Source organism: Bos javanicus, chromosome 6 (assembly GCF_032452875.1).
Source record: "Bos javanicus breed banteng chromosome 6, ARS-OSU_banteng_1.0, whole genome shotgun sequence".
Taxonomy (NCBI): Eukaryota; Metazoa; Chordata; class Mammalia; order Artiodactyla; family Bovidae; genus Bos; species Bos javanicus.
The window spans coordinates 101,689,650-101,705,239 of record NC_083873.1 but is presented as its reverse complement, the minus strand read 5'-3'; the positions used below and the strand labels follow the sequence as shown (position 1 = coordinate 101,705,239).

Genomic DNA, 15,590 nt, shown 5'->3' with positions numbered 1-15,590 from the left:
TTAGGTGGCCAAAGTGTTGGAATTTCAGCTTCAGCATCAGTCCTTCCAATGAATATTCAGGACTGATTTCCTTTAGGATGGACTGGTTGGATCTCCTTGCAGTCCAAGAGACTCTCAAGAGTCTTCTTCAACACCACAGTTCAAAAGCATCAATTCTTGGATGCTCAGCTTTCTTTATAGTCTGACTCTCACATCCATACATGACTACTGGAAAAACCATAGCTTTGACTAGACAGAGCTTTGTTGGCAAAGTAATGTCTCTGCTTTTTAATATGCTGTCTAGGTTGGTCATAACTTTTCTTCCAATGAGCAAGTGTCTTTTAATTTCATGGCTGCAATCACCATCTGTAGTGGTTTTGGAGCCCCCAAAATAAAGTCTGTCACTGTTTCCCCATTTATTTACCATGAAGTGATCTTAGTTTTCTGAATGCTGTTTTAAGCCAACTTTTTCACTCTCCTCTTTCACTTTCATTAAGAGGCTCTTTAGTTCTTCACTTTTGGCCATAAGGGTGGTGTCATCTGCATATCCAAGGTTATTGATATTTCTCCCGGCAATCTTGATTCCACCTTGTGCTTAATCCAGCCCAGCGTTTCTCATGATGTACTCTGCATATAAGTTAAATAAGCAGGGTGACAATATACAGCTTTGATGTACTCCTTTTCCTATTTGGAACCAGTCTGTTGTTCCATGACCAGTCCTAACTGTTGCTTCCTGACTTGCATACAGGTTTCTCAAGAGGCAGGTCAGGTGGTCTGGTATTCCCATCTCTTTAAGGATTTTTCACAGTTCGTTGTGATCCTCACAGTTTGTTGTGATCCACACAGTCAAAGGCTTTGGCATGGTCAATAAAGCAGAAATAGTTTTTCTGGAACTCTCTTGCTTTTTTGATGATAAAATGGATGCTGGCAATTTGATCTCTGGTTCTTCCAAATCCAGCCTGAACATCTAGAAGTTCATGGTTCACGTACTGTTGAAGCCTGGCTTGGAGATTTTGAGCATTACTTTACTAGCGTGTGAGATGAGTGCAATTGTGCGGTAGTTTGAGCATTCTTTGGCATTGCCTTTCTTTGGAATTATAATGAAAATGGACCTTTTCCAGTCCTGTGGCCACTGCTGAGTTTTCCAAATTTGCTGGCATATTGAGTGCAGCACTTTCACTGCATCATCTTTTAGGATTTGAAATAGCTCAACTGGAATTCCATCACCTTCACTAACTTTGCTCGTAGTGATGCTTCCTAAGGCCCACTTGACTTCGCATTCCAGGATATCTGGCTCTAGGTGAATGATCACACCATTGTGAGTATCTGGGTCGTAAAGATCTTTTTTGTATAGTTCTTCTGTGTATTCTTGCCGCCTCTTCTTAATATTTTCTGCTTCTGTTAGGTCCATACCATTTCTGTCCTTTATTGTGCCCAGAAGCCCTTTAAAGTTCATACCCAATTACAACCAAGATTTTTCCAGTGGGTCAGCAGGTAAAGAATCTGCCTGCAATGCAGGAGACACAGGAAATGTGGATTTGATCCCTGGGTTGAGAAAATCTCCTGGAGAAGGAAATGGCAACCCAATCCTGTATTCTTGCTGGAAGAATCCCATGGACAGAGGAACCTGATGCTCTGTAGTCCCTAGGGTCACAATGAATCAGCATGACTTAATGGCTAAACAGTAATGAATTGCAAAATTATTTTTAAATGTTGCACAAAACTCAGTCTTAAATATTGTTAGATATTACTTACATACTAGCAATTTCTTAGGTAATACTTCCATATTACTTCCCTATTACTCAGTCCAGTAATCTAGATCTGGTATTACCCTCTCTTTATCTGGATAGGAAAACTGGGTTATAGGATGTTATCCAACTCATGAAATTGTATGTAAGAAGCTTGAAAAACAAAATCGTACTTATTAAACCTGAACCTGACATTGATGAAAAATTATCTTTTCCTTTATTGCTGTGGAAACGTGAGGTAAGGGCAGACATCTTACCACAGTTTCTTTATTATCAGCTGTGTCTGGAAATAAAAGGCCAGTATCACTGAACTGTGCATGCTGGAGCCTTGATGAGACAATTAATGATCTGAGCAGAGCATCATTTCAGAAATGGGAGGAGGTGGGGAATGGTGTGAGGAAACTGCTTTCTTCCCTTCAGTGAGCTCATCTGTCAAGGGACTAAATTAAGAAAGAAAGTAGAGCCAAGGAAAGAGCTTGGCTCATTTTCTTCTCATCTGGGTCTTATCTTCTCTAGCTAGCCTGAAATCTTGAGGCCTCTTGAAGTCCAACTTTGTCTTAGTAAATTGAGGTTGTTATGATTTGTGTCTTAGACTATTCAGGAATCTATCTTAAAATCAAGGCTTGGACTTTACAACATCCCAACTCCTTTACATCTTGTCTTTGTGTTTATTCATCTGATATTTTCTTTAAAACCTTTTTTCTTTTGTGTTGGGATATAGTCGATTAACAATGTTGTGATGGTTTCAGGTGAACAGCAAAGGGACTTAGTCATACATATACATGTATGATTTTTTCTAATTGGTATCTTTTTTTAGAGAAGTTCGGCTCACAGCAAAATTGAAGGGACAGTGTGGAGATTTTCCATATACCACCTGCCTTCACTCATGCAAAGCCTTCCCGAGTTTCAACATCCCCTGCCAGAGTATACATTTGTTTGATTAAAAAAAAAAACACAAAAACTTTGTTATTTTGAAACAATTTTAAACATAGAAAGGTTAAAAGAATAATAGAGACGCCTATGTACCCTTTATACAGATTTAAAAATTTTTAATATTTTGCCACATTTGCTTTTTTTTGTATTCTCCCTACACCCTCCCCCCATAAATATATATAAAATCATTTGAGCACATATTACAGTATGATTCCCTTTGACCTCTTAATACTTTATGTGTTTCCTGAGAAAAATGATATGTTTTTTAACATTATCATAGTATGGTTGTCAAGTTTAGGATAACATTGACACAATACTTTTCCCCCCATCTATAGTTCATAATCCAATTTGTCAATTATCCCAGTGATGTCTTTTTTCTCTCTAATACAGGATCCATTTCAGGTTCCTGTATTGCACTTGGTTGTCCTATCTCTGTTGTGTCCAGATTGATTTCTTTAGCTTCTTAAAAAAGTTCTTTAATAACAAATGATTGATATTTTCAAAGAATACAGGATAGGATGTTCATCACTTTGGGTCTGTCTGGTGTTTCCTGATGATTAGACTTAGATCATGTGCGCCTACCCATCCACAACATCAGTGTATTTTCCCTTTCAGAGTACTACATCATCCGTTTGCCCTTACTGGTGATGCTAATTTGGTCACCTAACCAAGATGTTCTGGTTTCTCCATGTATGGTTATTGTAATTATTTTTTTCTTTCACTGCTAAGTCATCTGTGGGGAGACACTCTGGGACTATGCACATATCCTTCTCCTCATTGAGCTCTTCTCACTGGGATGCAGTGAATGAGTCTTTATTATGATAGTTTCAGGGTGTTTTTTCCCTATCTCATTACATAATTTTATCCTTTTTCCCACAGTTGTGTTTTGTTGAAAGATTTACTTTTGTTTCAGGTTTGGAGGATTAATTAACAAAAGAAACTACTTGTTACACATAAACAGTTTCAATTTTTAATAGATTATTTAATTTAATTTTAATATGAAGTCATTAAAAGAAAATAAATAGAAGCAATAGAGAGAAGTAACCAAGTATACATCACCAAATTGGGCTGATACCTATGGGCTTCCTTGGTGGCTCAGCTGGTAAAGAATCCGCCTGCAATGCAGGAGACCTGGGTTCAGTCCCTGGGTTGGGAAGATCCCCTGGAGAAGGAAATGGCTACCCACTCCAGTATTCTGGCCTGAAGAATTCCATGGACTGTATTGTTCATGGGGTTGCAAAAAGCTGGACATGACTGAGCAACTTTCACTTTCATTAATCCAGACTTGAAAAGCGCTGGAAAGTACCAAATGACAGCAATCTGGAGTTCCAGTTGAGAAAGGGTCCTAGGCAGTGTATCCACTCCATGGGTGAGATTTCAAATTGCATCTTTGGGGGTTCTCGCTTATAATCCCAGGCCACAAACTGATACTGTTATCAGTTTGCTTGCAAAAATGCAGCTCCAGTTTTTAACTTTTACAAAGCTGTTTGTTTCACTTCTTGAGTCATAAGATTCCTTAGACCGTGAGGGATTGGCTAGGTCTCCAGGGGCTGAAGAAATTTCAACATCCACTTGCTTTCTTATCCAAAGTGCTGTTTGACTTGCTGGAAATGACTGATGTGCTTGCAGGTAGGCATGTAGGCTAGGTAGGTCCAGGCAAGGTCAGAAGTCGGTCAGAGCCCTGCTCCCCTGAAGCCTGAACAAGACTATCTTCATTTTAATTTCCCTAACAAGTTGAAACTTGGCTCCAAAAATTATCATCAAATTATTTTCTCAGTCTTACACTACACACAAAATAGTGTCAGAATAACTACACCAGTATCATGATGACAAACCCAGCAGAAAGAACTCTTGATTTTTTTGTAGCTATTTTATTCTCTAGATTGTGGGGATAATGTCAAAATACTGTGCTCAAAAGTTACTTGGATTGATTCTCTTTCCTCCCCTTCTATGTGGTATTTATCTTTTGATTCCCTGGATTGGGAAGATCCTCTGGAGGAGGGCATGGCAACCCACTCCAGTATTTTTCCTGGAGAATCCCACAGACAGAGGAGCCTGGTGGGCTATGGTCCATAGGATCACAAAGAGTCAGACATGACTGAAGTGACTTAGCATGCACGTACTCAATATAGTTATTAAACTACAGTGTGTTAATTTGTTTTTGTGTCTATTAAGTTTTAGTTTTCTTCCCCCCACTTTCACTCCATTCTTTCAAACTTAAAATCTATAGCTTACCTTTTTAGCCTCCCAGGAATGCCATAATAGAGTACCATCGACTGGGTGGCTTGAGAAGAGAAATTAATTTTCTCACAATTCTGGAAGACGGGAGTCCAAGACAAAGGTGCCGATAGGGTTGGTTTCTTCTCCTAGTTTACAGATGGCACCTTCTCCCTGTGCGCTTGCATGAGCTTTCCTCCGTACTTAAGCCCCCCTGGTGTATCTTCCTCGTATAAGGACACTGGTTCTATTGGATTCTCATCCTTTGACCTCATTTAAGCTTGGTTACATCCTAAAAGTCCCATCCTCTAAGTGATATTGAGTTTCAGGGCTTCGTAGGTGAATTTTGAAGGGTACACAATTCAGTCTATAATACCCACAGCCTTTGGCTCTCTTGTGAAACTCTTGATACTGTTTTTGAACTCATTGAAGCTGCTGACCCTTTTTGATTCAGTTCCCTCCTTGTCCACCTGTTTATATGCTTCCTTATTTATTATTTTCACAAATTCATCCAATCATTCATTTTTGAGTAATTTACTCATTCAAAAAACTATTTCTTGAACACCTACTAAGCATAGGCTCTTTGCTAGACATAGGAGATATAATGGTGAGGAGGAAAGCAGAGAAAAGATAAATTCCAAGAGTTTACAGTCAGCTGGGGGAGTCTGACATTGATCAAAGAGTAATCCAAATAATAATTGCATTTTTAATTTCTTAAACATGTAAGATGACAGTGAAACTGTGCTCCAAAGAATTGTATAACAAAGTGAAAGTGTTAGTCGCTCAATTGTGTCTGATTCTTTGTGACCCCATGGATTGTAGCCCAACAGGCTTTTCTGTCCATGGCATTTCCCAGGCAAGAATACTGGAAGGGGTTGCCTTTCCCTTCTCCAGGGGATCTTTCTGACCCAGGGATCCAACTCAGGTCTCCCGCTTTGTAGGCACATTCTTTACCATCTGAGCCACCAGGGAAGACCATAAGAAAGTGTAAGAGGAGGGAACTGACATATTTGGTATAATCAGGAAAGGCATCTCCTGTAAAATGATATCTATGCTGCATCTACTGGAAGGCCAAGAGTTCACTGGAGAAAGAGAAATAAAGGAGAAGGGGAGGTGGTCTAATAGGGAACTGATGGTTCCAGCAAAGGAACAGAATACCCTAAGGACTATCATTTTAATAATCTGCACCAATACTGTCAAATTCTTTGCCAATAGTAATACTAATACTCCAACAGAGTATTAGTTCAACCATTTATAGAATAACGTTGCTATAAGGCACACCTCTATGTGGATTAGTTCCACTGCAGATTCATTGCCTGCAGTAATACTAGCCTTTACTACTATAGTTTGCTGATGTTTCTGTGTTTCTGGGCAATTCTTTCTCTTGAATGTGAAAGTGAAAGTCGCTCAGTCGTGTCTGACTCTTTGTGACCCCATGACTATAATGTCCATGGAATTCTCCAGACCAGAATCCTGGAGTGGGTAGCCTTTCCCTTCTCCAGGGGATCTTCTCAACTCAGGGATTGAACCCAGGCCTCCTGCATTGCAAGTGAATTCTTTACCAGCTGAGCCACAAGGGAAGCCCAAGAATACTGGAGTGGATAGCCTATCCCTTCTCCAGCGGATCTTCCTGACCCAGGAATCAAACTGGGGTCTCCTGCATTGCAGGCGGATTCTTTACCAACTGAGCTATCATTGCTGCTGCTCAAAAGCTAATTCAAACCTGGCTAGGTTTCCTTGAGCAACCTTGCCCATTATATCCTATGAATGAATTTTCCTAACACACAGCAAATAGAAGCTGTTACACGAGAACATCCTGAATATTAATATTTATTAGTATTTAAAAATACTATATGGCGAGGAGGAAAGCAGAAAAAAGATACATTCCAAGAGTTTATAGCCATATGCTGGGGAGCTTGGTGCTGTTTCTCTAGCTCCCTGACTTCCCAACATCCAATTTGCCATCCATTCTTGTTCATTCAACCTTGTCGATATCTTTTAAGTGTCTTTTTTTTTTTTTTAACTCTACTTATTTCAGACTCTTGCAATCTCCCTCTTACATTTCTACAAAAACCTGTTTAAATATTCTACTCCTTGCCTCCTATCTTATCTCCTTTTAATTTATCTTTTATAGGGCATCAGGGACAGTCTCTGATTCACTATATTCTACATTAAAAGAATAGTGTGGTCTTCGGAGCAGAACAAGCTCTCCCATATATTAATAGTTCTATGTCTTTCTGTGAGTGACTTAATTTCTTTAAGTTTCAGCATTTAACTAAAATCTGTAAAATGAAGATACTAATACCCATACTTGGTTCTTGTATGTAAAATGTGCTCAAGCTGACCTGCTAGCATACTACTAATGGTTAGCATTGAACTGTGGGGTGGGCACTGTACTAACTGCTTTATGTGCACTATCGCATTTATCTTTCCCAGAAGATGAAAAATTTGCACAAATTCACACAGAAAATAAAGTGGTGAAGAATTCATGCTCAGTTAGCCTCCAAAACACCTGCTCTTCACCACACAACTATAGCTATTATGAGCGAGAGAGTGGGAAACTGAGAACATTGTGAAACGTAGCTGCTAGATGAACTTGGACAAGTTTCTTAAAGATTGTGAGCATCAGTTGTTTTATCTGTAAAATGAGGATATAATACATACAATATTGTATAGAGAGTTACATTGAATTAATGTAGAAGGTAAAAGGCAAGAAATATTAATAAAGAATATCTATGTCATTATTTCTAGACTAGAAATACAGTTTTTGAGCTATTCTGTTTAAAAATTATGTTGCTCTCTCTCTGTAGGGTCTGCATAAAGCCCACTATCTTTAGCAAAGTCCACTAAGCTATGTATTAAGGTGTCTTTCCCTTGTCTTCCATTTTGAGGTTTAAAGATGACCATTTGGTGTTCTTCTAAACATGCGTTGCTTTCATAGAACTTCCTGCCTTTGTTTGGCTGTGAGATCTTGGTTCCCTGACCAGGGATCAAACCTGTGCCCCCTGCATTGAGAGCTCAGAGTCTTAACCACTGGACCAGCAGTGAAGTCTCTCTGCCTTTCTAAAGGCTGCTTTCGTGACCTGAAAAACGGCCCCTCCTTCTCTTGCTCCCACCCCAGTATTTTCTCTTCTGGCTAACTTAAATTTTTCAGTACTTGCATCACCTCCCCCCGCCCTTTTTTTTTTTAAACAAATCTGTATTTGTTTAACATCTTCAACTCCCTCAATTATAGTTGAATGACCTTTCTCAGATGACTTTGTAAGTGGACATGCATCCATAGAATCTCATTTCACAATTTTTTTACCAGTCATTTTTCCTCACTAGACCGTGAGCTATCAGAGGGGTAAATATTGTGTCTTTCTCATCTGTATGACAAGACTTAGCACAGTGTGGGTGCAAGGTTGAATGCCTGATGTGTGAGGACTAAATGCAGTGCTTGGAAGTATAGAGCCTGGGTCTTGGCAGGTATTTAATAATAAATATTTTCTGACATTTTAATAATTTTTAATATTGGTTACAGTCATGCTGCTGCTGCTGCTAAGTCGCTTCAGTCGTGTCCGACTCTGTGCGACCCCATAGATGACAGCCCACCAGGCTCCCCCATCCCTGGGATTCTCCAGGCAAGAACACTGGAGAGGGTTGCCATTTCCTTCTCCAATGCATGAAAGTGAAAAGTGAAAGTGAAGTCGCTCAGTCGTGTCCGACTCTTAGCGACCCCATGGACTGCAGTCATAAGTGTATATTAATAATATTTATTTAATTATTTACAATGTAAGGGTGATGTTTGTCTCTTTGTTCCATTGTACACATTTCAGAATTTAAACAACGTATTTAGGAAAGTCTTTCTTCTACAGTTTATCCTATTATCAGTTGAAGTAATTAAAAGGTGTTTCTGCAAACTACTTATTTTCCTCATTGTCCAGACATGGTGAAAGTCTCCAATTACGATTATTATTTTTAAAGCACACCTGTTAACCAAATGTGATGTCTTTTGTTGTTAGCTGACCTAAGATAAGGGCATTTCCATGAAATCAAACTGGAAAGAATCAGCAAGGGTTAATGCAAAAATGACATACCAAAATAAACATGACAAGCAACACAAAGAAGGTTGGAAGTCCTTTTAGAAAGATACAGTTTGCCAATTTGACTCTGTCTTCTCTTTTGACAAAAATTCAGTGCTGGGGGCCCCTGCTGGGGAGATCGTGGAGGAGGGAAGGAGGAAAGACAGGGACACAATTTAAATGTTTTGACAGCTTAGTCAAAGAGAGTGATGTGCTGCAGGCGTTTGCACATTTTAACCCCAGCTGTAACAGCTAGAATTCTTCTTGCACCATCTAAATCCAAGAATTGGCTGTTTGGAAAACTGTCTCCCAACTGCAACACGCACACACAAAAGAAAAAGTGAAAAATATCAGGTAAGCAAGAAACTGGATACACTCAAGTCTCTGTTAAGTGACAGTAATTAACTTGATTTTAATTTCTCGAGTTCATTTTTCATTAGAATTTTACCCCAGACAGAACCAAGAGTGCCAGAGCACTGTGTCTTTATTCTCTTGGGTCCCATGTGCAAAATTTCAACGCATCCTGGCAGCATGAGCAGGTTTAATGGTAGGGAATTAAAAAGTTCACCACGATTTAGTTCCACAGTTGATCGAGTCAGTCCATTGTAATTCGAAGATGCCTCATTCAGGCCATTTCTTTTGTCCACACAACGCTTATTGGAAGAGGCAAATCAATCCACAATAAATGTCTCATTGTTGGGAGAAGGCGTGGTCTTCTAGGATAGCAGCAACTTTGCTCTGTGTCTTTCTCTTCCTTCCCCCCTTCACACACACACACACACACACACACACACACGCACACATTGTGGCACAGAGCTAGAAATGAATGGGCGTCACTGAGCGCATATTGCCTGCCGTGGCAGTAAACAAAGGATGTGTCCGCCCTTCCCCCATCATGCACCCTGGGGAGACTCAGGATGAAAAAGCACAAGATATTCTGACCCGAAAGAGAGCTGAGGTGCATATCAAAGGAATGATTTCAGTGAGCCCATACTCTTGCATCTTTCCATGCATAGAAAAGCACTAAATTCCTTAAATTGAGATAGCTGGTTTTCTTTAATTAATAGTAATCTTTTGATGTTCTGACTGACCTGGTCTTTGTTGCAAAAACTCCCGTGTATCCCAGCTCCTCCCACACCTCTTCGGAGCAGTATTTCAGAGGTTGTATTCCAGACTTAAGTCCTCAGTTTTGTCCAGTGAATAAAACATAACTCTCAGCTTTCAGGCTGTGCGTTTTTGTTCAGTAGACATTGGGGAAGAGGCGTAAAGGAAAAGAGGAATGTGGTGTTTGGGACGTGACTTCATATAGCATTTCATTCTACAAGCAGGATTTATGTTGTTGGACTGACTATTGTTTGAAATGAAATGCAGCAGCACTAGGTTTTGGGTGGTGTTTTTAAATTTCAACTCCCCAGTCACAGTCACCTATCACTGTGTTAGGCACATGGGAGAATTTAAGAGCGACAGAACAGCGTCAGGCTGCCCTCTAGCCCTGTAAATGAGCCAGGCAGGAGTGTGCGACTTGGCAAACAAAGCCTCTGTTTTATTAAGCTAATGAGTTTTTGTGGATAAGCAAGGCCAGCATTAAATCATTTAAAATGAATTTTCTCCTAGATTGAAACATTGTACCCACTGTATTGAGAAATGAATTTTAAAATTTGGGTAAAGTTTGATTTCTAATAACCTGCAATATTTCCTTCTCTTTCATTGCTGTTTTTCTTTCCTGTGGCTTTTCATTTAGAATTACTGAAGCTTTGTGATTTGCTTCCTCTTGACTTTGAAGTAGTAAAAGAAAATAACCAAAAGTGCCAAGAATCTGGAGAATCAAGCTGTCCAGAGTTGAGCAGAAAGTGCTTATTGTTTTGCTTGTCTGAGTGGTGGTTTCCAGCAGAAGACTTCATGGGGTTAATTTGAATTTCTTGCCTTCTTAAAACTGGAAGACAGCCACATTCTTATGCACCTGTTTTTAGCAGTACACACTTGCCTTGAAATCGCCGTTTCCACTGTAATGGACTAAGTGGTTGCTCAGCCTTGAGAATAAATAAGCCTCCTTAAGCACTTAAATCCCTCCTGGGGAGACACTTCCAGAAAGGTTCATTTTGTGTCACAGCTAGGGACAACACTCAAATAACAGGCGAGAACAACACCAATTATTTTAAAGGAGACTAATTAGGGGATACACAAGAGGAACTTCAGCTGCGAATTGTAGAAACAGAAATTTAGAGGTGGGAATCATAGCGCTAAAAGTTTTTATTCCTCCACTTCTATAACTTTTATGGTAAAAAGTCTCTGGCTTCAAAGCTTGTCTCCCACAAATTGAACTCTGGCAGGGATTAGGGTGACTGGATGTTTGTTGATGCCCCTGGCTACACATTTGATCACTTGCATTTCCAAATGTTTGTTTTCTTCATCCTGTGTCAGAGTAGAAGAGAGTATTTACAGACAGAGGCTCCTGAATCTCTGTCAAAATGTGTTCACTCACTTATCTGTCCCTTCATTTATATGTCTGGTCAGGCTTTGGTGGAATTGCTCACTTTGTGTCAAGTACTACATTAGTCAATATTTTGTCTTCAGCACACTTCACAGCTTTGTGAGCTAAACTGCGGTGCAGTGGGGTGAGGTGGTCAACAGTGATGATAAAGGAAGAAAAATAGTTTCAAGGACCAGTATGACATTGGGTGCAAGAAAATATTCACAGGATATTCTGCCAGAGATGATAGGTAATAGAAATCATGGACACCTATTCAGTTCAGTTCAGTCGCTCAGTCGTGTCCGACTCTTTGCGACCCCATGGACTGCAGCACGCCAGGCCTCCCTGTCCATCACCAACTCCCGGAGTTCACCCAAACCCATGTCCATCGAGTCGGTAATGCCATCCAACCATCTCATCCTCTGTCGTCCCCTTCTCCTCCTGCCCTCAATCTTTCCCAGCATCAGGGTCTTCTCAAATGAGTCACCTCTTCACATGAGGTGGCCAAAGTGGCTTTGGAGTTTCAGCTTCAAAATCAATCCTACCAATGAACACCCAGGACTGCTCTCCTTTAGGATGGACTGGTTGGATCTCCTTGCAGTCCAAGGGACTCTCAAGAGTCTTCTCCAACACCACTATTCAAAAGCGTCAATTCTTCAGCACTCAGCTTTCTTTATAGTCCAACTCTCCCATCCATCAGACACCTATTGCGTCTCTGTTAATAGTAACTCCAACTTCAGTATTTTGTTTGGGTTCCAGCTTATTATATAATCATAGCTAAATTAAATTGTGTTGTTTTTAAAAGCAGTATATTGACCTCTTGCGTCATGTGATTGACTGAGGGGCCCCTGACACCAGTGTGGCCAGAAGGAGGCGACACGTGGCGGGATGGAGGCTACCTTGCAGCAGTGCTTGGAGGACACAATGGAGAATCCATGTACTATTGGAGTCCTGTGCACAGATTTACAAGGACTCAATCTGGGCTGCCGCAGAACCCTGTCAGATGAGCATGCTGGGGTGATATCTGTTCTAGCCCAGCAAGCAGCTAAGCTAACCTCATACCCCACTGGTATTTCTGTGGTGTGTCTAGAATCAGATAATGGGAATATTATGCTCCAGAAACACGATGGCATCACAGTGGCAGTGTACAAAATGGCCTCCTGACGTCTTGTATCAGTGCTCCGAAGCCTGTCACAGGCCCTCAGTGGTACCTTATGTTAATTATCTTATAGATAATATAATATACTAGAGTTCTAGTAATTAGACCATTCATGTAATAAGCATTGGTCACTTTCCTATTAATTTTAGAGTAAGCCTTTTGACCCTCTGTGGCTTGACTTATGAAATACTAGTTAAGGAAAGTGCCACATTTTGAAACAGCAGATTTAAGTCACCTTGTATATAGAATTTTGTTATGTTTAATAATCCTGGTTGGAGGAAAATAAAGCAGTATATTGATTCCAACATTATAGATTCAGTCTTGGGATGTCTCAATTATTATATATGAAAGCTATTTTAACACTGATTAAGTGAAAAGGAACTAAAGAGCCTCCTGATGAAAGTGAAAGAAGAGAGTGAAAAATTTGGCTTAAAGCTCAACATTCAGAAAACTAAGATTATGGCATCTGGTCCCATCACTTCATGGGAAATAGGTGGGGAAACAGTGGAAACAGTGTCAGACTTTATTTTTTGGGGGCTCCAAAATCACTGCAGATGGTGATTGCAGCCATGACATTAAAAGACGCTTACTCCTTGGAAGGAAAATTATGACTAACCTAGATAGCATATTCAAAAGCAGAGACATGACTTTGCCAACAAAGGTCCGTCTAGTCAAGGCTATGGTTTTTCCAGTGGTCATGTATGGATGTGAGAGTTGGACTGTGAAGAAGGCTGAGCGCCAAAGAATTGATGCTTTTGAGCTGTGGTTTTGGAAAAGACTCTTGAGAGTCCCTTGGACTGCAAGGAGATCCAACCAGTCCATTCTGAAGGAGATCAGTCCTGGGTGTTCTTTGGAAGGAATGATGCTAACGCTGAAACTCCAGTACTTTGGCCACCTCATGTGAAGAGTTGACTCATTGGAAAAGACTCTGATGCTAGGAGGGATCGGGGGCAGGAGGAGAAGGGGACGACAGAGGATGAGACGGCTGGATGGCATCACCGACTCGACGGACATGAGTCTGAGTGAACTCCGGGAGTTGGTGATGGACAGGGAGGCCTGGCGTGCTGCAATTCATGGGGTCGCAAAGAGTTGGACACAACTGAGCAACTGAACTGAACCTCTGCCAACAATTTGTAGAACTTTCCATATCAATCAGAAAAATGACCAAATGTAGTGATAAATTAACTGAATGAGAGACCATTACACTTTGCTGGCTCTAATGCCATGGTGGCTTATGTAAGCAAAACAAAATCTTAGCCTGCAGATGCCTCAAGGTTACAAAATTGAAAATGTAGGGATGACCAATCACAAACAATTAAGGCTTTACGCTGTAACAAATCAAATAACTTCCTTTCTTTATATCTGTACTGTTTCTGTATGTCTTCTCCTTAGCTCCTGTCTGCCAAGAGTCTAAGAGTACCCTTAACCATTTTCTGTTTGGTGCTGCCTCATTTCAATTAATTTTTGCTCATTTGCTTAAAATTTAAAATATGCCTCAGTTTATCTATCAACAGTTGTTTTGTATAGCTACTTCATTCATTTCTAACAAATAATAACGATTTCTGTGATCCGCCAAAAACATTCAAAGATGCATGTGTGCTCAGTCCTTTAGTTGTGTCTGACTCTCTGTGACCCCATGGACACAGCCCATCAAGGTCCTCTGTCCATGCGATTTTCCAGGCAAGAGTACTGGAATGAGTTGCCATGCCCGTCTCCAGGGGATCTTCCCGACCCAGGGACTGAATCCATGTCTCCTGCATCTCCTGCATTGCAGGCGGATTCTTTACTTGCTGAGCCATCCAGGAAGCCTACATATACATAGATGTCCTCCCTTTTCCATTTCCTCTTTTTGAAAAACTCAATCCCACTGCTCTAAGGTGAATCACTTTGAATCATTTTTATGGGGAATTTCTTCCAGGTTTCCTTTGGCCAGTCATCTTGCTTTGGCTGGTTCTGAGTCTGTATTTGATATATATTAATATCAAGGTCCTTTCCTCTGTGCATTCAAGATGGTTTCTAGTGAAGATGCCTAACAGCAGGTTGACATCATTACCATGAGGTGACGCCCCCTGTCTTTTTGACCTTCAAGGAGCCTTTCTGTGCTTGTTGTTGTTCTTCAGTCACTCAGTTGTGTTGGACTCTTTGTGACCCCATGGACTGCAGCACGCCAGGCTTCCCTGTCCTTCACCATCTTCTGGAGTTTGCTCAAACTCATGTCCATTGAGTCAGTGATGCCATCCAACCATCTCATCCTCTGTCGTCCCCTTTTCTTCCTGCCTTCAATCTTGCCCAGCATCAGGGTCTTTTCCAATGAGTCGGCTCTTTGCAGAAGGTGTCCAAGTATTGGAGTTTCAGCTTCCTCATCAGTCCTTTCAATGAATATTCAGGATTAATTTCCTTTAGGATTGACTAGTTTGATCTTGCAGTCCAAGGGACTCTCAAGAGTCTTCTCCAACACCACAGTTCAAAAGCATCAATTCTTGGATGCTCAGCTTTCTTTATAGTCAAACTCTCACATCCATACATCACTACTGGAAAAACCATAGCTTTGACTAGACGGACCTTTGTTGGCAAAGTAATGTCTCTGCTTTTTAATATGCTGTTTAGATTTGTCATAGCTTTTCTTCCAAGGAACAAGTGTCTTTTAATTTCATGGCCGCAGTCACCATCCACAGTGATTTTGGAGCCCAAGAAAATAAAGTTTGTCACTGTTTAAATTGTTTCCACATCTATTTGCCATAAAGTGATGGGACCGGATACCATGATAGTCGTTTTTTGAATGTTGAGTTTTAAGCAAGCTTTTTTACTCTCCTCTTTCACCTTCATCAAGAGACTCTTTAGTTCCTCTTCACTTTCTCCCATAAGGGTGGTGTCTTCTGCATATCTGAGGTTATTGATATTACTCCTGGCAATCTTGATCCCAGCTTACGCTTCATCCAGCCCAGCATTTTGCATGATGGACTCTGCATAGAAGTTAAATAAGCAGGGTGACAATATACAACCTTGACATACTCCTTTCC

The 15,590-nt window shown here is 40.6% G+C and overlaps 2 protein-coding genes across 3 annotated transcripts in view; both read left to right on the top strand.

Moving 5' to 3' along the window:
• The window catches only part of MAPK10 (mitogen-activated protein kinase 10), a 619,928-nt gene that overhangs the window by 106,221 nt on the left and 498,117 nt on the right, over positions 1-15,590 (top strand). The window lies entirely within an intron of this gene.
• Positions 11,967-12,588, top strand: LOC133249805 (ragulator complex protein LAMTOR5-like). The gene has a single exon (XM_061420696.1). It carries the CDS (start codon positions 12,300-12,302, stop codon positions 12,573-12,575), a length of 276 nt encoding a protein of 91 aa, XP_061276680.1. The 5' UTR covers positions 11,967-12,299; the 3' UTR covers positions 12,576-12,588.